General features: G+C 43.5%; 1 protein-coding gene across 2 annotated transcripts in view; it reads left to right on the top strand.

Annotated features, from left to right (window-relative positions):
• The first annotated feature begins 2,155 nt into the window (after window positions 1–2,155).
• Window positions 2,156–21,548, top strand: part of Morc3 (MORC family CW-type zinc finger 3) — a 42,926-nt gene continuing 23,533 nt past the window's right edge. Inside the window, exons 1-7 of one of the 2 annotated variants that reach the window (XM_032900394.1) lie at window positions 2,156–2,357; window positions 10,759–10,831; window positions 13,567–13,699; window positions 14,524–14,738; window positions 16,382–16,529; window positions 18,216–18,363; window positions 21,296–21,424. In XM_032900394.1, coding sequence (XP_032756285.1) covers window positions 2,319–2,357; window positions 10,759–10,831; window positions 13,567–13,699; window positions 14,524–14,738; window positions 16,382–16,529; window positions 18,216–18,363; window positions 21,296–21,424 — 885 coding nt within the window. In that variant the 5' untranslated portion in view covers window positions 2,156–2,318. The remainder of the gene's footprint in view (window positions 2,358–10,758; window positions 10,832–13,566; window positions 13,700–14,523; window positions 14,739–16,381; window positions 16,530–18,215; window positions 18,364–21,295; window positions 21,425–21,548) is intronic. The other variant, XM_032900395.1, reaches the window with a different exon arrangement.

Raw genomic sequence — 21,548 nt, 5'->3', positions numbered from 1 at the left:
AACAGTTTCTCCTAGTCTCTTCAGGCACTGCACACATGCGGTGTCCAGACAGACACGCAGGCAAAACACTCACATATGCAAAATAAAGTCTCACAAGGAATTAAAAAAAGAGTCTAATTCTGAGACATATCCTGATATTAAGTCATTACGCTAAATTTGGTAAACTAGTTGTTAGGCTTGAACCTTGCTCAGCCCCTGCACAAGCTGGGAAACCCTCTCTGTCCTCCTTCCCCCAACCCTGCTGTCCGGAACCCTGCTGTCCCAGGCTAGCATGTCACAGCTCTGTCCACACAGGGAGTCTTTTTGACTATGTATGGACACAATCCCAGCTCCCAGCTGGCAGATCATCACCCCACCCCCAAGACCCATAAACCCCCTTGCTTTATCCTGGATGTGTGACTTAAAAAGGGGTAAAATAACCACTGTAACAACTTCACCGGCTTCTACCTGTGAGATCAGTGAACCCACCGGACAGCTGTCTCCTAATAAACCTGCCTTTATCTATTTTTAATCTGGTTTAATCTGGCCTGTATCCTCCTTGCCCAGGAAGAGAAAAGGCCTACCACTAGTCACTAAACATTATATGATCTCACTTAGATTCGTGCGGAGTTGAATGGTAGTTGTCAGGGGCTTGAAAGGGGAGAGCAGAAGATGGATGGCTACATTGACCTCCACTATGGGAACACATGGAATGCCCCTAATCTGAGCTTTAAAAGGTGAAGTTTATGTGTCTTTAACCACAGTAAACACAAAAATATCGCGGGGAGGTGTGGTGATTCAAACCTATAATCCCAGGAGTTAGGAGATAGAGGTAGGGGGATCAGGAGTTCAAGGTCAATGTCAACTACAAAGCAGACCAGCCTGAGTTACAGGGGACTCCCAAAAGGAAAAACAAAGAGATTATGTGAATCTCAAGAAAATATGGGCAAGATGGACTTTCCTCAGCTGCATCTGTGGGGCATCCTCTTCTCTGATGAGCAAGCATTTGTCCCACCCTAGGGGCCCCTTTTCCCCAAAAGACAACCAGAATCGGATGAATAGGAAGATAAGTCTGACTTGCTTGTTAATCCTGTCAACTTGACAAGATCTATAATCACCATGGGAACAAACCTCTGGACCAATCCACAGGGAAGTTTCTAGACTAAGCTATTGCAAGTGGAGTTGAGAATTTGAACAGCCTGAGCTACTTATGAAGTTGGGACTCAGAGAAATCTTTTAACAATGGTCAGCTGACACTCTCTAGGTTGACTGCACAGCTCACTAACAGGCCATCACTGCTTAACTGTCTCGACACCCTCGTTCTGCAATAGTAGACACCTATTTTGCTTATCTTGTGCCTCTTAGCACCATTACCTTGCCAAACACCATAAACATCGATGAAAGACTTTGCGCCAAAAAACACAGTCTTGAAAGCAGCCCAGAGCATCACAGATACTAACTAGCACTTCTAGGTGATTTATATCATTTGTCCAACTGTATATAACAAAGAGGACTGCAGAACACCACAGGTCTTAATTTTACATCTTCTTAATTTAAAAGTATGTAAGTATTTGCAAGCCTACAGTTAAAATACAAAGAGAAACACAGTTGAAGTGTAGGAAAAGGAGAGGATCCCATACTGCAGTGTTTAGTACGCAGCGGATCCATAATAAAGAACACTAAATTGTGCATAAGTTGAACTGGGTAAACATTATGCTTCTGTATTACTTGAACTTTTACAAATAATGACTTTAATAAAACCACAGTAGAAACTCTTGCAAACCTTTCAACTCTCTCTTGTACTATTTAGCATCCCTTTCTTGACTAATTTCTACATCCTACTCACTGCATTACCGGCTTCGACACACACTGAATTAACATGTCCATGGGCTACCACTACCCGGATAAAAGCAAATCCAAAACGTAATTATTTTCTTCATTTTGTCTTGAAAGGTTCTACTAATGTCATTACTAGCATCCATGGATGATACTTTTGCAGTGCGAGTCTCATCCGAGTTTGTCTAGCTTCTACCCAAACATCGTCCTTCGCGCCAATCTTCAATCTCAAAAGTGCAGCTACTCGCCGCGAGTTCGCACCCGCCCCGCCCACGCATGCGCCCTACGCCTGAGGGTCCTGCGCGCGCAGCAGGTCAGGCCCGCTCGGGCAAGCCTCTGACTGTAACCCCAATTCGGCTTTGCCCGAGGCGGAAATGAGTGGGTGTGGCCTCGTGGCGTCGACCCCGCCCCGGAAGTGGGCGGGCCCTTGAACCCGTCGCGGACTCCTAGCCTCCCAGTCGGGCTGCGGCCGAGGCCGGTCCTGGCTTTGTAGCTTACTCAAGATGGCGGTGCAGCCACCCACCGGGATCCGCCTCAGCGCGGTGAGCAGCCGCGAGGGGAGGAGCGGGCCGGGTCCCAGGAGGGCGGGCGGGAGGGCCAGCGAGTGGGGTGGTAGTGGGCGGCTGCGACTCGCGGGCCTGGCGCGCCCGCAGGGAGGTCGCGGCAGGGCGGAGGGGCCGCCGCCATGTCGCTCCACTCAGAGAAGCGACTGTGATGCGCGGTCCGTGCGCTCCCTGCGTCTCGGGCCGTGCGGCGGCCCCAGCCCGCCTCGGGCGGCCTCCCTTTCTTCGGCTCTGCAGCCGCCGACAGCTGTTGTGGGAGCCGCGCCCTCCTCCGCAACCTGCCGGTCCCAGGAGCAGCCGTCGGGCCTCGCCGGGGCGACGTGGGCTGCGGTGTAGCGGGGTTCCTGCACGCGTCGGTCCCTGTCGGCCCCGGCTAGGAGGCGCGGAGGCCAGGACCTTCATCTTCGCTTGCTCGGCATGCCCCTGCCTCTGCTTTGGGCCGAGTCCAATTCTGACAAACCCCTGTGAATCAGCTGGGAGTGGTCACAGAAAACGACTTACACTTTCAGGTCCAAAACATTGTGGGCGTGGCTTCACCTGATGATTCCCGCCAAGTTTTATTTTCCGCCGGCCCTGAGGTCTTAAGCCGGGAAAGTACTTCCTCGGTAGAGGAGGTCGATGTTTGAAGGATGGCTGTGGTGGCACGGGCGGGTAATCCCAGCGCTCGGGTGACCGAAGCAGGCAGATTCTAGGACATTTTAGGGGACGGGGAAGTCCTGTCTCAAGGGAAGAAAAGCGGTACTACAGTGTTATATAATCTCATTGGTGAGCGGTAGGGATTTCCGGAGGTTAAAGCACCTCCCGTAGGTTCTCTTCAGGAATGCATCTGTCTCCGTCCATTCCTTAGGCGATGTCCTTCATAGGGGATGTGATAGCCCCAAGTGTGCATGAGGTGCTACCTAGTTTTATTGCCTGTGCCTTTTTGTGAGGTTGAACATTTTTCACATTTTCTGTTATGTTGTGTTTTATTTTATTTATTTTTTATTTTTTGGTTCTTTTTTTCTTTTGGAGCTGGGGGCCGAACCCAGGGCCTTGCGCTTCCTAGGCAAGCGCTCTACCACTGAGCTAAATCCCCAACCCCTTATGTTGTGGGTTTTTTTTTTTTTTTTGTTTTTTTTTTGTTTTTTTTTGGTCTTTTTTTTTTCGGAGCTGGGGACCGAACCCAGGGCCTTGCGCTTCCTAGGCAAGCGCTCTACCACTGAGCTAAATCCCCAACCCCTTATGTTGTGTTTTAAATTGCCTGTTAGTACAGTTTTCCCCTTACGTTTATTTAGTTTATGTGTAGGAGTGGTGTGTGTACGTGCGTGCTAACCACCTGTTTGTCTTATGTGCACCTGAAAATTAGGACTTCAGATCCCTTAACTTACTGCTGGGTGTGAGTTGCTCCATGGGGTGCTAGGAACTGAATTCTGGTCCTCTGTAAGAACAATGTGTGCTCTTAGCACTGAGTTGTCTCTCTAAAGCCTGTAGTTTAGTCATTCTTCTTTTTTTTTCTTATTAGATATATTTCTTTACTTACATTTCAAATGTTATTCCCTTTCCTGGTTTTCTGTCCATAAGCCCCCATCTCCTCCCCCTCCTCTGCCCTCCCCCCAAGTTTAGTCATTCTTTCTTCCTTTCTTTTGAGAGAGGATAGTACTGACTTATGAAACTTGTTTACATATTCTGAATCAAGGACTTTTAGTTAAGTGATTAGTTTGTTTGACTTAATGGTGTTCAGTAGTTAAAAGAGAGTAACTTTATTTTTTCCACTGGGTTTTAGCATCAGCTCAGCCCAGTGAGGTTTGGGTGAATCTAGGTAGAGTTTAACACTTGCCACTCTAGAACCAAAAGAGTTCTTATTCCAAGGAAATTATAGAAGTTATTCTGTGTCAGTTATGAGTGACTAAGGTCCCAGGACAGGGATTTAGATTACTGTGAGTAATGGGGGTGGGGTGTGATGAGTGTGTGTCTTGGGTTAGCCAACAAGGGGCTTCCTGTTTGCCAGGCAAATGTTCTTTATGTTTCTATTTCCCCAGTCTTACTGAAGCTTCTAAATCATACAACAAAATAAATCCATACATGAGTACATTTGCCAAATTATTGGCTGGAGGGATCAGGTAGCAAAGCAGGCAGATCTCTGCTGGGCCTAACAATGCATTGAGAGTTTTACCTAGTAAAGAGGATTTGGTCAGTTACAGAGGTGATGGTAAATAGCTCTGAAGAGGGACTAAAAGCCAGGCCTGTGGGCACAGCTGTAATTTCATCTACTCTGGAGGCTGAGGTAATAGGACTACAAATTCAAGGCCTGCCTGAGCTAAAGAGTGAGTTCAAGGCCAGCCTGGACAACTTGTCTCAAAATAGAAAGGAAAAAGGACTGGGCTGTGATTCAGTAGCAGAGTACCTGCCGCCATGTGTGGGGCCCAAGTTCAACCCCAGCACTTGAGGGCACTAAAGATAGCTCAAGAGAATTTTGGCTGTCTTACAACATTCCGTTTCTCAATCATAATGTTCTGGTTAGCCAAACATATACAGGATCCTCAGTGCAGATGAAGCTTTAGAGAACTTCCATTCATGACAATTAGCCTCAGGTCCTGTTGCCAAGTATTTGAAATCTCTATTTTGAGTCAGGGATATATCCCAGTGTAATAGCACACACTTACCATGTGCTAGGCCCTTGGTGCTACCCCAATACCAAAAATAAAATACAAATGCTATTTCTTTAAAAAGCCACATCCAAGTGACAAGGCGTAGTTGCACAGACATATAAGCCCAGCACTAAGAAAGCTGAGATAGAAGGATGAAGAATTCCTGGCCACTTTAGACCATAATTCATGGCCCTTTCCTAAATAAGAAAGATACACCATAGCCTAAAGAGTCCTGAGCTGAGCCATGATCAGAGAAATGGGTGAATTAATGTTTAATTGGTCCTATGTCTGAGTCCAACCCTTTCTCTCCTTACATACTGCAATCTCTGACTCTTCAGAATTGAAGTGAAGGGCCAGGAAAATGGCTTGGTAAAGTATACACTGTGAAACCATGAAGACCTGAGCTTAGATCCCCAATTCCTAGTGAAGTGTCTTTGACCTAACTCAGCCAGCCAGTCTAGACAGATGAGTGAGCTCTAGGCTCAGTGAGAGACCCTGGCTCAAAAAGTAAGGCAAGTGAGATGGAGGGGGAAGATACTCAAGTCAGCCTCTGGCCTTCACATTCATGTTCAGCCCCACATACCCAACACAAAAAGATTGATTTGATACTGGGCCTGGTGCTAGTATTAGAACTAGTATCAAACTAGTTCTAATAGTTCTAATTATTGGAGAGGCTGAGGCTGGAAGATCACAAATTGAAGGCTAGCCTGATGAAGCGGACTGGGCATAGAGCTCAGTGGTAGAGCATGTGGTCTGGAGTGGAAAAGGCTCCCTAAACCAGTGGAAAAGCTTGGCCTGCCCCGTCCTGTAAGCCGGCATTCGGGAGGCAGAGGCAGGCTGGGCGATATCGTAGTGAGTCCCTTTAGGTTGGCAGTGCTGCCAGGTAGTGTGCTGGGACTAATGAAGTCCAGTGATACTTGGCTGTGGCTCCAGTACACTTAGAAGACAAATTTGGCTTTTCTGGAAAATATTGGCTGTTTGGAACCGCAGAATTTTTTTCCACCTGTCAGCTTTTGGTTCATGAGTATTTGATAACTTGTACCTTATGAACCAGATCCAGCTGGCACCTGTTTTTGTACGATTTGTGACCTAAAATTGAGCACTCGGAATGTTTGAAAGAAAGTTCTAGGACGTGTGAAATAAATGTTAGTTTCCATAGTTTTATTGGACCACACCATGTGCAGTTTGCCTATAACCATCCCCTGCTTGGAGGAGGAGAGGACCTAGAATATGAGTGAACTTGGCATTTGTCAAAAGCCACAGGATGCGCTGGGCAGCGGTGGCTCACACTTTGGATCTTAACACTTGGGAGGTTGGATCAGGCGGATGTCTATGAGTTCAAGGCCAGCCTGCTGGTCTACAAAATGAGTTCCAGGGCCTTGGACATGGAAGGGCAATGCTCTTCAGTGTGTCATCTCTAGGCTATTATACACACACTTTAGAATCATTTAGGAGGTCTGAGATCCTAGCATGAAGTGCAGAGTGCTAAATAAACATTTTTCATTTTCTTCTATATTTCTAAGTGCTTGGACCATTTCCTGTTGTTTGGTAGCTTTTCCCCACCCTCAGATCCTGTGCATTTATCTGGTACAGGTGCACCTGATACTACTTCATTCACTTATTTTTGTTGGAGTTGGTTTCTTCTCTTTTATTCTCAGATATGTCTGCCATGGCACAGAGTGACTAGCATGTAGACTTAGCCTGCCCTCATGGCCTCAGTCCTGACATAAATAATTGTATGTGTGCCCAAGGTTCCAGTGTGAATAAGGAGTGTGATTCTCTTATCCATAACAGAATTGTGCTTTAAATTTTTGAGGAATCTTCATGTTGTGTTCCATAGCAGCTGTACATGCTACATTCCCAGCAAGTGTTAGCCTAACTAATACAGGGTGGCTCTCCCGAACAGCAGATTGCACCAGCAGGGAGACCCAAGCAGAATACAGTAGCCATCATGGCATGGGGAGCAAAGGAAGGCACGCATGCTAAAGTAATGGGTGTTGTCCTTGGATGCATGGACCATAGGGGACCATCAGCTCAAGGATGATGTATGTGGTTTTGGACCGATCATGGATGCTGTAAACTGCTTTAGTCTCTGTGTGAGGCTGCGGCTTTAGCAATCTTCTGCAGGGGTTTCTTTTACCTGGAAGGTATTTTCAAGGATCCTCTGTCCCTCTGTGGCTTTACCTTGTTTTATTTTGGTTCTGACAACTTTCTTGGTTTTTCTTTTGCTTTTTCTTTACTTTCTCTTTTACTTCTTTGGGAGTGGAAGGCATGCACACATGTGCCATGAGAAAACAGATGAGGAGTCAGTTCTCTCCCCTACCAGGTGGGTCCCAGGGGTTGAACTCAGGCCTACAGGCTAGATGCTTGGCTGATTTTTACCTGCTGAGCCATATTGCCAGCTACCAACTACTTTGGTACAACTGAGCACAAAAGTTCTAATTTCTTTGGATGCTTTCTTTTTTGAGACAGTCTCATATTTTGCCCTATAGCCTCACCTAGCCTGGAAATTGCTGCATAGACCAAGATGGCCTCTGACTGACACAGAGATTCTCTACCCTCCAGGTGCTGGAATTAAGGCCATGTACCACCACACCTAGCTTCCTATGACTGTTTGTACTGTTTTAAAAGGTGTGTGTGTGTGTGTGTGTGTGTGTGTGTGTGTGTGTGTGTGTGTGTGTGTGTGTGTGCGTGTACACGCCGCACCGATGCCTGGTGGGAGCCAGAAAAGGCCATGGCTTTGCCTAGAGCTAGAGCTACAGTCAGTTGACGGCTTATGCCTTTAATCCCAGGACTCATCATCTCTGAGTTCTGAAGAGTTTTTACAGAGACAGGTTGAAGAGAGAGCAAGCTAGATACAGATAAAGACAGAACGAGCCAGAGAATTAGAAAGAGCCAAAAGATTAGAACAAATTGCTAGAGTTGCTTTGAGGCCAACAGGGCAATTCAGTGAGAAACAGAAAGAAGCCAGTTTTGAGTCATCTTGAAGAGGAGTTTTGAGCTAGAACAGCTGAGATAACCAGCCAGCCAGAGTTCAGAAAGAACTAGGAAGGGTGAGTTTATTCAGCCGTAAGTCTCAGGCTGAGAACATTGCAGACCTGGATTAGATTGTCTGTAGGCAAAAAGCTTGCAGGACTGGGCCTAGGTTAGCAGACGGAGGCAATGAGCCTCAGAGACGACAATTACATCAGGAGAATAAAAAAATACTTTTGTAGAAACTGACCAGTGTGACCCTGAGAACCAAACTCTGGTTTAAGCTTTATTGGATTCTGTAAGTTGATTTTTTTTTTTTTTTTAAGTTTTTGCTTTTCTTTGGTGCGAAGATGAAACCCAGGATGCTTGTACCTTTTGGACAAGTACCCTGCCACCAGTGTACATCCTCAGGGTTTTCACTGTCATCTGTGTTGTGACTGAGATTTCCTGAGAAGAAGCTGGGACTGCAAAGGCCAGTTGACATCAGTGATGTGGATTCAGAGTTCAGAGCCAAGTTATCTTAGGGCAACTTTGGCCCCTTAATAGCCACTATTGCCCTCCCCTGTGGCTTAAGGTCTTCAAGTATTGGGTAGAAAATTTGAAGTATACAGATGGGCCTGTATGTTTCATTCATTCAACCAAAGAGTCAAGGAATGCTGTCAAAAGCATCTGAGGCTGAAAACAGCATTTTCCTAACTTTACTGTTACCCATCATCTGATGTACCCAAAGGTCTGATACTTGTATTCCTTTGCTCTGCTTCTATAAATAATTTATCAAACTACTACCACTCTTGAACATTTGACTCTAGAATGAACTGTCTCTTAACCCTTTGAGGTGAGAGCTGGTTTTTATGTTGCTGGTGTCCTTAGATGTACAGTTATAAATGTCACTTTTATTTCCTCAGCTGAAGTGGTGAGATGAGGGCTGTACCCAAGCTGTGCGAATACATGGCTTGGGTGTTTCCTTCTCTGTTCTAACTATCCCTAAGTCTAGGCTGGAAGCTAACAGCTTCTGCACAGTGTACAAGCTGACTGATTTAATCCGGCTCCTGTTGGCTTCTAACTGAATTGCTATGCCTGGCCTCATAGTAACCTTGACAATCTGTCCTAATCTTTGGTTCCTTCTTGTTCTCTGGCTTACTCTGTCTTCACCTGTGTATCTATCTAGCTTGTTCTTTCTGTAACCTGTCTCTGTAGAACTGTTTCTGTGAAACTGCCATACACTCACACCACACCACACCACACCACACCACACCACACTCTTTTTTCTCACTCTCCTTGCTCTTTATGTAGTCTTTCTCCCTCTGCTGTTCTTCTGTGAGAATATCCTATCTCTGATTCATTCTGTCAGATCTTGTTGTCGCTTTGCTCCTTACTTAGATGCCACTTGCCACTTTCAAACATAGCTGCTTCCTTCTACAAACTAACCTTACCTCATTGTTACGGATTAAAGATGGGTACTAAGGATACCCATACTGTAATCAAGGGCATGTCTGCATTCCGCATGGCTGCATGGCTGCATTCTGGCTGCATATCTTTGGGTGTGATTCCTTGCTAGAGCAGCCATGTTGCTGAATTAATATTCTTCTACATATAATTCTAAAATTTGATATAGTTTGATTTATATACCCTTTTTGTTATATTCAAGAAATTCCAAATCAAATGTCATGAACCTTTTTGCTTCTAAAGTCTAACTGGGTTTTGGTGGTGGTGGTGATGTGGCTGACTTGTGAGTCTGCCTGTCTTAGTTGTCCTTGGAGTACACAGCTTGCACAGGAGTGTTCCTTCCTGTAGGGAGCTGATCTCTGTGGTTGCCTGGACTTTGATTGATTCGTTTTCTGTTTTAGTCAGATCTCCAACTGTTCATCTGGGGTCCCAACTCCACTTTCCACGTGATGGTGTTACAGGCTCTTAGTCACCATGCTCAGTCCTAAAGAATGCTGGGTGTGAACCCAGGGCTCTGTGAGTGTCAGGCAGGCATTCTACCTATTGAGCTACATCCCCAGCCTCTTGTATTGGGGAAGTAAAGGCAAGAGCATCCGAAGTTTAAGGGGAGTTCAAGGCTATTGTAGGATACATGGCCCTGTCTTTTTTTTTTTTTTAAAGTGTTTAACCTATTACTTGTGTGCATGTATGTCCCCAAATTGTTTAAGAAATTAAGTTTCCTATTGGCTTCTCCTTCTATACCCTATAATTGAGAGTAAAGATGTACTTTAAAACCTTGGAAAACTTAAAAACCTTGATTTGTTATTGGAAGTAATAGTTGACATTCTTTGACGAGGTCATGGATGTATACCAGGCCACTGTTTGACTGTAATAAAGTTGGAATAGATAATGAAACCAACTGAGGTGTCAAATATTTAGTCTGGGAGGCAGTCAGCGAAGCTTACAGATGAAGCAGCAAAGCTAGTAAGGTTATTAGGCCTAATTAGTACACTAATGACCAAAGACCTTCTTGGCAAGATTTTTGTCTCAAAGTACAGATTTAGGAAATGGTGTTTGTGGATCCTTAGGGTCTTGATTGGGTTATGAAAGCAGGTTTTACAAGGGAATTGGGAACTAGGTAAGCTCTGGCATTATGGACATAAGGAGACAAGGGTTTAAAGCTATTGTGTTGTTTCCCCAGCCTTATCTGCCAGGAAGTTTCTAGGTTTTATCTTCTTGGAGCAAGCAAGAAGACTTTATTTTTTGTGTCAATATTCTTTGACACAGATTTTATTGGGTCTTGTGTTTATAATTAAAGGCTGAATTAAATTTTATGAATTGTTGGTTTGTTTCAGCTTTGCCCGAAGTTTTTACATACAAATTCTACTAGTCATACTTGGCCCTTCAGTGCAGTCGCTGAATTAATAGGTATGTAAATTGTTGTTTCATATGCTATCTCTTAATTGCAATTTTAGTTGACTTCCGAAAAATAAAGTGCAATTATGCTTTTTCAGAATGTATCCTGAGTAACATTAGTGTAAAGGCTTACTTAGACAGATGTTTAAGTTGGTATCAGGTGAGTTACTCCTCAGTCTTCCCTGTATTACCCAAGTGTTTCATTGCTTTTAGTACTTAATTGGCTAAGCTGACATAGCACTTATGATGAAAGCATTTGTATTCCTATTTAAGTAAAAGATAAGGATTACACTTCACAGTACTATGTGTAACAGACAGAGTGGTTTCACCTTCCAGGTGTTATTAAATGTATGATCGTTCTTGTTTCCTCTAAGGGAATGATGAGGTCCAGGAATATACATACTGTAATTATCTAATGAGCATGACAATATGTAAGTTGCGTTCAGATTGGTATCATGAGGTCATGGTTGTCTTCTTAGGAAATTATATGAGCAAGATTTTTTTTTTTTTAAATTTAGTTATTTATTTTAAAGGGGGATTTTTTTTTTTTTTTTAAGATCTACAATGTTCTGCCTGCATGTATGCTTATAGGCCAGAAGATGGCGCCAAATCTCTTCCCATGTGGTTGCTGGGAATTGAACTCAAGACCTCTGGAAAAGCAGCCAGTGTTCATAACCTCTGAGCCATCTCTCCAGCCCAAAAGGGGAAATTTTATTTTAGAATGAGTCTTATTAGTTTTTTGAGGCAGGGTTTCTGTGTAGCCCTGGATGTCTTAGAACTCACTGTTTAGATAGACCAGGCTAAACTCAGAGATCTGCCTGCCTCTGCCTCCTGAGAGCTGGGATCAAAGTCCAGCTTTAAGGTGGGATCTTTATCAAAGGAAGGTCCTTAGATATGAGAGCAGGGACCTTCTGAGTTTTTGTTTATTAAGGAAGGGTCTCCCTCTAGCCTAGGCTGGCCTGGAACCCACAGTAAGCCTTCGTCCTCAGCTTCTCTAGTGCTGGGGCTGCAGGGTGAGCCACCACACCTGACTTGCAGGAACTTTTTTTGGCACATTAGGTTCTTGTAAAGTCAGAACTAACAAACATTCGGGTGATTTTAATTTTTCTTCTCCCAAATCTACAATGGGTGTGCTATGACCCTAAAAGTATTTTCATATTTCTTTGTGTTTGATGGCAGCCGAACAGATATTCCCATGCCAAACAGTGGTTTCCTTTATGATATTACCAATAAGTCTCTTTTTTAAAATATTGGTTTGTTTTTATTTTATGTGCACTGTTTGGCTTGCATGTATGTCTCTGAGAAGGTGTTGGATACTCTGGAACTGGAGTTGCACACAGTTATGAACTGCCGTGTAGATGCTGGTAATTGTACCCGTGTCCTCTGGAAGAGCATCCAATTCTCTTGACCACCAAGCCTTCTCTCTTGCCTCCAAATTAAGGGTTTTTTAGTTTTGTTTTGTTTTGTTTAAGATTTATTTATTTATTATATACAAATACACTGCAGCTGTCTTCAGACACACCAGGAAAGGGCATCAGATCTCATTACAGATGGTTGTGAGCGACCATGTGGTTGCTGGGAATTGAACTCAGGACCTCTGGAAGAGCAGTCAGTGCTCTTAACCTCTGAGCCATCTCTGCATCCCCAACTTTAAGTTTTTAATGAAATACTTTTTATCTTTCCTGAAATAGTTGCAAAAGATTAACTGTAAGTTAGTTTACAATTTTATTTATGTATGTATTTATTTTATGTATATGACCACTCTGTCCTTGACACACCGGAAGAGGGCATCAGATCCCATTACAGATGGTTGTGAACCACCATGTGTGTTATTAATAGTAGTTTGTTTTTTGTTTTTTGGTTTTTTTTTTGTTTTTGTTTTTGTTTTTTTGAGCTGGGGACCAAACCCAGGGCCTACCACTGAGCTAAATCCCCAACCCCTGTGAACCACCATGTGGTTGCTGGGAATTGAACTCATGGCCTTTGAAAGAGGAGCCAGTGCTCTTAACCCCTGAGTCATCTCTGCAGCCCTCTTAATTTATTTCTAATAAATATTTCAAAGTATATTTCAATTAAGGTCTATTCAGGAGGATCTTGAATAAGTCACAAATTGATTTTACTACTGATAACAGTTAAAATTATTTCATTTTTTTTTTCTTTTTTCTTTTTTTTTCGGAGCTGGGACCGAACCCAGGGCCTTGCGCTTGCTAGGCAAGCGCTCTACCAATGAGCTAAATCCCCAACCCCAATTTTTTCATTTTTTAATATATTTTTATGCCTGTTTGGAGAGAAATGAATGTCTAAACAAAGATGTTGGCAGTGTTAAGTGAGAAGTGTGCAGGAATAGAGTGAGTCGTAAAGCTGGAAGGGCCTGACAAGGCTTTCTGAGATGGGTATTGGTAGGCGAGTCGTCCATCTGTGTATAGCTCAGAGAAAGTGACACTGCCTTCTCTTTTCTTTATTAGGTGTTATTTAGCTTCTGTGCCACCTTTGTGAGTAGTGGGGCTCACACTCGCCTGTGGTGGGTAGCAGTCTTCTCCCTAGGAGACAAAGGGCCTGGAGAAAGCTCAGGGGATGCAGTCAATAAAGGCAGTTTAGTCTCGTGATTTCAAACTTGAGGAAATCCTGACACATATTGGAAGTGATAATGTTGTACTGTTGCTTGTTACACATTGTTTTAATGACAGCATCTTTAAAGTGCAGACTCAGAATTTCTCAAAACCCTGTCTGTCCTGTCTGTCTTCCAGATAATGCTTATGATCCTGATGTGAATGCTAAACAGATCTGGATTGATAAGACAGTGATTAGTGACCATATATGCTTGACATTCACTGACAACGGCAACGGGATGACAGCAGACAAGTTACATAAAATGCTAAGGTAACAGTGGGCTACAGTTTGGGCAGCAGTGGCTTCTGTCATGAAAATTGTCATGTGTCATGCAAAATACCATTTCATAGCCTTAAGCTGTGTCTGTAAAGCATGAAATGCTATGCCTACAGTGTGGTCAGGTCCCCTGTTATTCTCTACAACTAGATATGTGTTCCATTTCAGATCCCCACCCCATAACTCAGCACCCCTTCCCCATCTCTCCACATTTGCCTTACCTCAAATGCCAGCGTTGCTTTGGAATTGTATAATAGCTATTTTTACTGGGTATAAATTAGGCGTAACTTGTGTTTCTAATGGAGTTTACTTTGGAGATGGAGTTTAAAGAGACCGAGAGACTGAAGATGCATAAACAAGTCAGGTGTGTCTGCAATGGGTTCTGAAGTATACAGTAGAGCAGAGGGAGAATCTAGATGCAGAAGCTTTCAGTTGTCTCCTAAATGTTTCTTGTGCTGCCAAATAGTCAAATTAAGCACATCATTACATGCCACACAGCCTTGTGCAGAACATGAGAATTGCTCGCATCCAGAGGAAATGGTACTCATGTATACCTCGAGTAATAACTCAGACATTTAGCCAGACATCCAGGTGCTGAGCTGGTGGAAGTGCCTGAAATGCATTCCTTTCAGAGATGGGAAAAGACATCAAGGGAGGTCACAGTAATGTGCCCAAGACCACATTCCCAGGATGGGTGGAGTCACCATTTTAACCAGGCTTATTACTTGGTACTACACTTATTAAATTTATTACATTTTAATACTGAATTTTTAAAAATGAAAGAATACGAATGTTTATTGTTTACTCTTTCTTTTTAGCTTTGGCTTCAGTGACAAAGTCACCGTGAATGGTCATGTCCCAGTTGGACTATACGGGAATGGCTTCAAGTCAGGGTCTATGCGACTAGGCAGAGATGCAATGGTTTTTACCAAAAATGGAGATACCATGAGTGTGGGCTTCTTGTCTCAGACCTACCTGGAAGTCATAAAGGCGGAGCATGTTGTTGTCCCAATTGTGACATTCAACAAACACCATATCCTTTTGATTTTGGAATGAATGCTGCAGAGAAACAAAAAAAGGGACCATTCCTTTTTACTTCTTTCCGTTCTTGTCTTGCCCTGTCTTCTCTTATTTTAGAAAGGGTTCCTTCATGTTGCTCGGGCTTGCCTCCAAACTACTAACTTTCCATCCCATCCAACCAAGAGCTGGGATTAAGAGAATACAGCACCACACACACCAAACTTTTGTTGTTTTTAATATTATTATTTTATATGTATAGGGTTTTGTCTGCATTATGGATATACACTATGTGCATTTGTATCTACAGAGGTCAGGAAAAGGTGTTAGTTCCCCTGGTTTGCACACATGTGCCATGGCGTCTGGAAGTCAGAGGACAACTTTTAGGAGTCAGTTCTCTCCCCTACCATGTGGGTCCCAGGGATTGAACTCAGGCCTTCAGGCTAGATGCCCAACAGTTTTTTTTCGCTGAGCCATATTGCCAGCTACCAACTACTTTGATATGACAGAGCACAAAAGTTCCAGTTTCTTTGAATCCTTGACAACCTTTCTTTTCTTTTTCTTTTTGAGATAGTCTCAAAATCTAGCCCTGTAGCTCCACCTGGCTTGGAACTTGCTACACAGACCAAGATGACTTCTGCCTCCCAGATGTCCTCTGCCTCCCGAGGGCTGGAATTAAAGGTGCACACCACCACTCCTAGCTTCCCTTGGCTGTGGGCTGCCTTGTGGGCGCTAGGAATCGAACCTCCTCTACAAGAGCAGCTCTTAACCACTGAGCTAACGCCTCAACCCCCAAATTCTTGGGGGTTTTTTGTTGGGTTTGTTTTTTCTTTTTAAAATCATATATATTCTACATCTTGTCTGTATATACTTCCTTTATCCTGTGCCTAAAGTTGAGGGTTTGTTTTTCTTTCTTTCCTGGAAGTGTACAGTGGAAATCTTTAACATAATATGGTTATGGTTATGGTTCTTTTTATTGGTTGGATGGTCTCACCAAGTACGCCTGGCTAGTCTGAAAGTCAGAGATTACCCGCCTGTCCTCCTGAGTGCTGGGCACCAGCATGCCTGGCTGTGTTAACTGTTTCTTCAGGACTGGAGGTGAAGTCTGCAGAGTGCTGGTCTGTTACACATGGACCTGACCTTGACTTGCAGTAGCACAGAACAGAGACTTGTTCTTAGGCATGGTTTCATAATGTAGTGAGTGTGGCAGGCCTTGACCTCTGGTGCAGCAGGGATTACAAGTGTGGCCACTTTGCTTACAGTACAGTTCCTTATTTCAAGCTTGTTGTGGAGTAATAAAAAGACTCTGTTGGCCTAAACTTTTGAGTTTTCCTATTAACAGGAAAAGCAAGATGGTGTTAGAAACTCATTGACATATCCTAGCACTGAGTTATCTAGAAGTAATGCATTTGCTCCCTTCCCTGTTTTACAGGTGGAGGTAAGGTTGCCTTGAACTCACACCCTCCTCCCTCAGTGGGGGTGCAGGTGTCTCCCTATAAGTTGCTCATTCCTCATCTTTCCTTTTTTTCATTAGAATTTATGCTGCTCTTTATAGACTTACAAATATTTAGGGATTGGTTTCTATTGAGATTTTAAAGTTGGTTTCTATATTCCAGTTGTGTAAGACTTGTTGATTTCAGTCTTTAACTGAGGACGTACGTCAGATGATTTATTTAACAGAGTCAAAAGCAAGCTTAGCAGCGATGCTGGAACATTCCCTGTTTTCTACGGAACAGAAATTACTGGCAGAACTCGATGCTATCATGGGTAAGAAGGGGACAAGAATCATCATTTGGAACCTTAGAAGGTAAATGGAGACCTGTTGGTAGTTGGCCATTTGGGAAGTAAAGTCCATGCTTCATGTTTAACCCCTGTCACACAGAGTAGAAATGAGTGGAAAAGCAGCCTTTGGCATACTTAGTGATTTGTTTTTTCTAACTTATTTCATTGAGTCCACTTTGGCTTCAAAGAATCACTTTCAAATTGCTCAATAGTTTCCTAGCCCTGTCATTCAATTTCCAGTCGCACTGTACAGTGTTCCATTCCTAGGCTCAAACCAAAAAATCCTACCCGACCCCCCAAAAAAAGGATGAAATACTAGCTACTCTGGCTGCTGAAAATCAGATCCCATGAACTACCAGTCCAGTGAATATTGCAGTAAGAGTGTTACCATGCTAAAATTTTACGGTTCTTGAGTTTGAGATGGCTCAGTGGGTAAAGGTAAGCTTGCAGCCAAGTGTGATAACATGAGTTCAGGTCTTCCCTCAGATCCATGAGGAAGAAGGGAATGAACTGTTAAGTCTATATACATTCTCTCTCTCTCTCTCTCTCTCTCTCTCTCTCTCTCTCTCTCTCTCTCTCACACACACACACACACACACACACACACACAATAAATAAATGAATAAGTAAATAGTTAAAACTAAAATGAGTAATTCTCTATTGCTGGGTACAATCTTTTGCAATTTTAGAGCTTTAAATATTAATAATTGTGAGATGCCTATAATTCATTAAGCCATAGAAATAAAGCAATAATAGCATTAAAACTAAAGTATTTTAGAATTCAATTTTCTGGTTTTTTTTTTCGGAGCTGGAGACCGAACCCAGGGCCTTGCGCTTGCTAGGCAAGCGCTCTACCACTGAGCTAAATCCCCAACCCCTAGAATTCAATTTTCTAATCCCCTCTTTCCTTTTGCTTGCATTTACCTTCTTGTCCTTCCCCCTGGTTATTTTTCTTTCTCTTCAGTCAAACTTTGCTGTTTCTTTTGCAGTAACTGGTAGTTATGTGCACTGCAGCTCTCGTGTCTCCTTTACCCATGTTCTGTAGGTGTTAATAGTGACAGGGTGTGGGCACTTGGCTCAGTACAGAAGCACCACAGTGCACTGCACTTGCTGCTTCTGTGCTGTGCTTCTCTAGTCCTGGCAACCTCTGACCTTGACCATTGCTTGACCTTGTGGTTTTAAAAGTTACCTACAAGATAATTCTAGATGTGAAACCCCTGGGACCCACACTGGTGTTCCAGGTCTTTGTGTTCATCAGTACAGTAGTTGTCTGGTTTCACACTGACATTCCATTGTGAGTTGAGCGCCATTGTTTTCCATCTCACCTGTTAAAGAGCATGTGTGCTTTATAGCCTGACACCGCTGCGTGCTGGGCTGCGGGCATCTCTTGGGAATGCATGCCCAAGAGTGTAGTTTCTAGGTAATATGGTGGCTGCATTGGTAGGCACTGAGAGCATGGCAGACTGCAAAGGCCCTGCACCATTTTATGTTGCAGGTAGGCGTGGGTTTTGGCATGGATGATGCATTTTCCTGGGTCTTCCTGGGTGCTTTTTATGTGGCTTTGATTCTTTAGTTCTTGCCTTCTGACTCCTTGCCTATGGTTTGCTTGCACTCCTTCCTTCCTTCCATCCATCCTTTCCTTCCCACTTTGTATTTGCTTATTTTTCATGATGTAAAATTAAATTTTCCTGTTCCAATTTTTTTCTTACAGTTACAAAAATGCAACAGAATTTGATTTTGAAAAGGATAAATATGACATCAGAATTCCTGAGGATTTAGATGAGGTAGCAGGGAAGAAAGGGTACAAGAAACAAGAGAGAATGGACCAAATTGCCCCTGAGAGTGACTATTCCTTAAGGGTACGTACACAGCTGTTGTTGGAAAGAGCGATCAAGAAGTACTAGGACTGTTAGCAGGCTTGCGTTACCCACTTGGGATGTAGCGCCCTTGGTAGTCTCTGACTGGAAGAAGTGTGTGAGATGAATTAGCTAAACAACTCACTGTATTGCTACTGTATTGCTAAGAGAATCTGATTTTAGTAGGTGACTTGGCATATAGCTTAGTTGGTAGAGTGCTTACTAGCTGCACAAAGCCCTGGGTTTTATCCTTAGTACCACATAAGCTGGCCATAGTGATGCTTGCCTGTAATCCTAGAATGGGGGTGGTGGGGGTGGAGGCCAAAGAGTCCAGAGTTCAAGGTCACCCTTGCCTACATAGAGAGTTCAAAGGTAGCTTAGGTTGCATAAGATCCAGAGAGGAGGGAGGCAGAGAACCTTGTTTTAGTTCTGACGACATCAAAGCTGTCTTCAGACACACCAGATGAGGGCATCAGATCTCATTACGGATGGTTGTGAGCCACCATGTGGTTGCTGGGAATTGAACTCAGGACCTCTGGAAGAGCAGTCAGTGCTCTTAACCACTGAGCCATCTCTCCAGCCTGACATCAGTTCTTACAGTGCTTTTGCATTTTCATTTTGTACTTAGCTTATTTGAATTGATGATCCAATACGTCTTATGGTGACCATACTGACTAATGAAGTCACAGAACTTCACAGTCAGTGCTTTAAAATTACAATGTTCTAGGAGACACACCTGATTATCCTTGATTTGTCTTCTAAAACAATAAGTGGCTGACTAGACAGCATACAGTGATGACATTTTCTGGCAACTATCTCTTGAGTTAGAAATAGGCTATGTTTATAAGATAAAGTGTATTAGTTGTTTGTCTCACAACAGACGAGATGGGTTTATTTTGGCTTCAGTTCTCAGGTGTGTATAATGGTAGGGATGACAGCTAATAGTCACATTGTGTCCTCAGGGCACAGAATGGGGACTGCCTTGGCTCAGCTGATTTTCTCCTTTGATGTAGTTTGGGACCCCAACCCAGGGAATGGTGTTACTCCACTTTTAGGGTGGATCTTCCCACTATAATTAACCTAATCTAGAAAATCCCTCACCGACACTCCCAGAGATTGTCTCCAAGGTGATTCTCAATATTGTTCAGTTGACAATTTGAACATAACAGCAGACATTTACAAGTTTGATAATGCAACTTTTTGTAAGGTTTGAGTGATTACAATAGCACATGTATATTCTTTCTAATCATATCCTGTTACTAGTATATGACTAGTATTAGTCATGCCTAAGTGTGAAACAGGTCCCAGGCGGGAGAATGCACAGTGGCAGCCTAGACTTGCTTTACATCTCAGTCTTCCTGTCTCAGCGTTCTAATTACTGGGTTCATAGGCATGTTACCCCATAACTGTGCCTACCTAAAGTTCCCCCTGTTAAATGAAGACAATCAGAGCATGGTGACGCACATCTTTCTTTTCAGCACTCTGGACAGCTCAGGCAAGAAAGAGGCTTGAGTCTAGCCTATGCTACAAAGTGAGACCCTGTTTCAAAAATTCCTTCCCAAAAGAAATGAAAACAGACTTTGAGCCAGGTATGTTAGCACAGCCCTGTGGCCCAGCACTTGAGAGGCATGGACGGAAAAGGCAAGGTGCCTTCCAGGCAGTGCGCAGTAATGAGCTAAGGCTGGAGTTTCTGAGGAAAACCTTGCCCAGTTTATGATAGTGTCTTGCTTGAATTTGAAATTGCCTGATAGTTCTTGCCTAGTAAATTGTTTTAGTTTGTCTTTTGATTATAAACTTTGACTCTTCCCACAAAACTTTGACCCAAGGGCCACTGGAAGCTGGTCTGTGACACTTGAGATCCCTTTGTTCCCTTTGCACAGCATTCATTATTGATGAGCTTCCTGCTGACTGTCCCATCTCCTCAGCAAGTCTGTAGGATCCCGTGCTGGTAATAAACTCGCTAGCATGCCATCAGCTGTGCAGTCTTCCGACCCCAGCTTTATTTTCCTAGCCTGGTCCTCCCCTTGACGCCTACAATTTGGACCCTTCTTCCTCCAGTTTCTTGACATGTTCCTGTACATTTTGTAAAATCTTAAGAAATATACATGGTACTTCCCAATGGTCCAAGTGTCATTGAGTGTCACATAGTGGGACCTGGGACAATGGCGCTGACAAATGAAGCGAGCTAAAGTCTCGTGCAGTAGCCAACTTTATTCAGAGCCTCGGACAATTTATATTCTGTGGGTTAAGGAAGTTGTGAGTAAAGTTCTAGTGAGTTCAAGTTTTATACAATCAAAAGAAGCAGCTGCCCATAGCAAAAGCGTGTTTTCCTGTAGAGGCTCACACATGAAGGGTGGCTAATTCAGTAGCAACAGCAAGCAGTGATGAGTAACCTAAGGTAAGCTCAGTTCCACTCCACCACTACACTGGGGGAAATTCCCAGGTGTAGGAGCACAGAATGCATTCCAAGGACAATTCCGTGTCTTAAAGAAGCTGAGGTCACAAGACTCTTGTTTTTTCTTGAGTTCTCATAAACACTCAGAATTCTCCCCACATGGCTTCTCCGTCCCTGAACTGTGTTCCAACAGTTGAGTTTATTTTTCAGTACTTTTTTTTTTTTTTTTCTTTTTTTTTTTGGAGCTGGGGACCAGAACCCAGGGCCTTGGCGCTTCCTAGGTAAGCGCTCTACCACTGAGCTAAATCCCCAGCCCCATTTTTTCAGTACTTTTTGAGACAGGAGATCCTCCTGCTTCAGCTGAGTGCTAGAGTAGGTGTAGTGGTGCGCTCCTGTGACGCTCTTCTCGGAGGGCCTCATCCCATGCTTACCTCTGAACTATGCCCCGCCTCTGTAGACTGTCAGTTAATATCTGAGTAATGTTGAGCAAACTCGTGAATAGTTCTTTAGAAAGGACGGCTTTGTTCTGTTCCTTTGCAGGCTTACTGCAGTATTTTATACCTTAAACCGAGGATGCAGATCATCATACGTGGACAGAAAGTGAAGACACAGCTGGTTTCAAAAAGCCTTGCCTACATTGAACGTGATGTTTACCGACCTAAGTTTTTAGTATCCTTCATTTATAATGTGTGACATAGCAAAGCATATTCAGTGTTGTTTGCTATTTTCCTATTTATTCTTACAATAATTGTTAAAGTCGTGTGTGTGTGTGTGTGTGTGTGTGTGTGTGTGT

The sequence above is a fragment of the Rattus rattus genome, chromosome 4, assembly GCF_011064425.1.
Source record: "Rattus rattus isolate New Zealand chromosome 4, Rrattus_CSIRO_v1, whole genome shotgun sequence".
Classification (NCBI taxonomy): Eukaryota; Metazoa; Chordata; class Mammalia; order Rodentia; family Muridae; genus Rattus; species Rattus rattus.
This window is presented reverse-complemented; position numbering and strand designations above follow the sequence as displayed.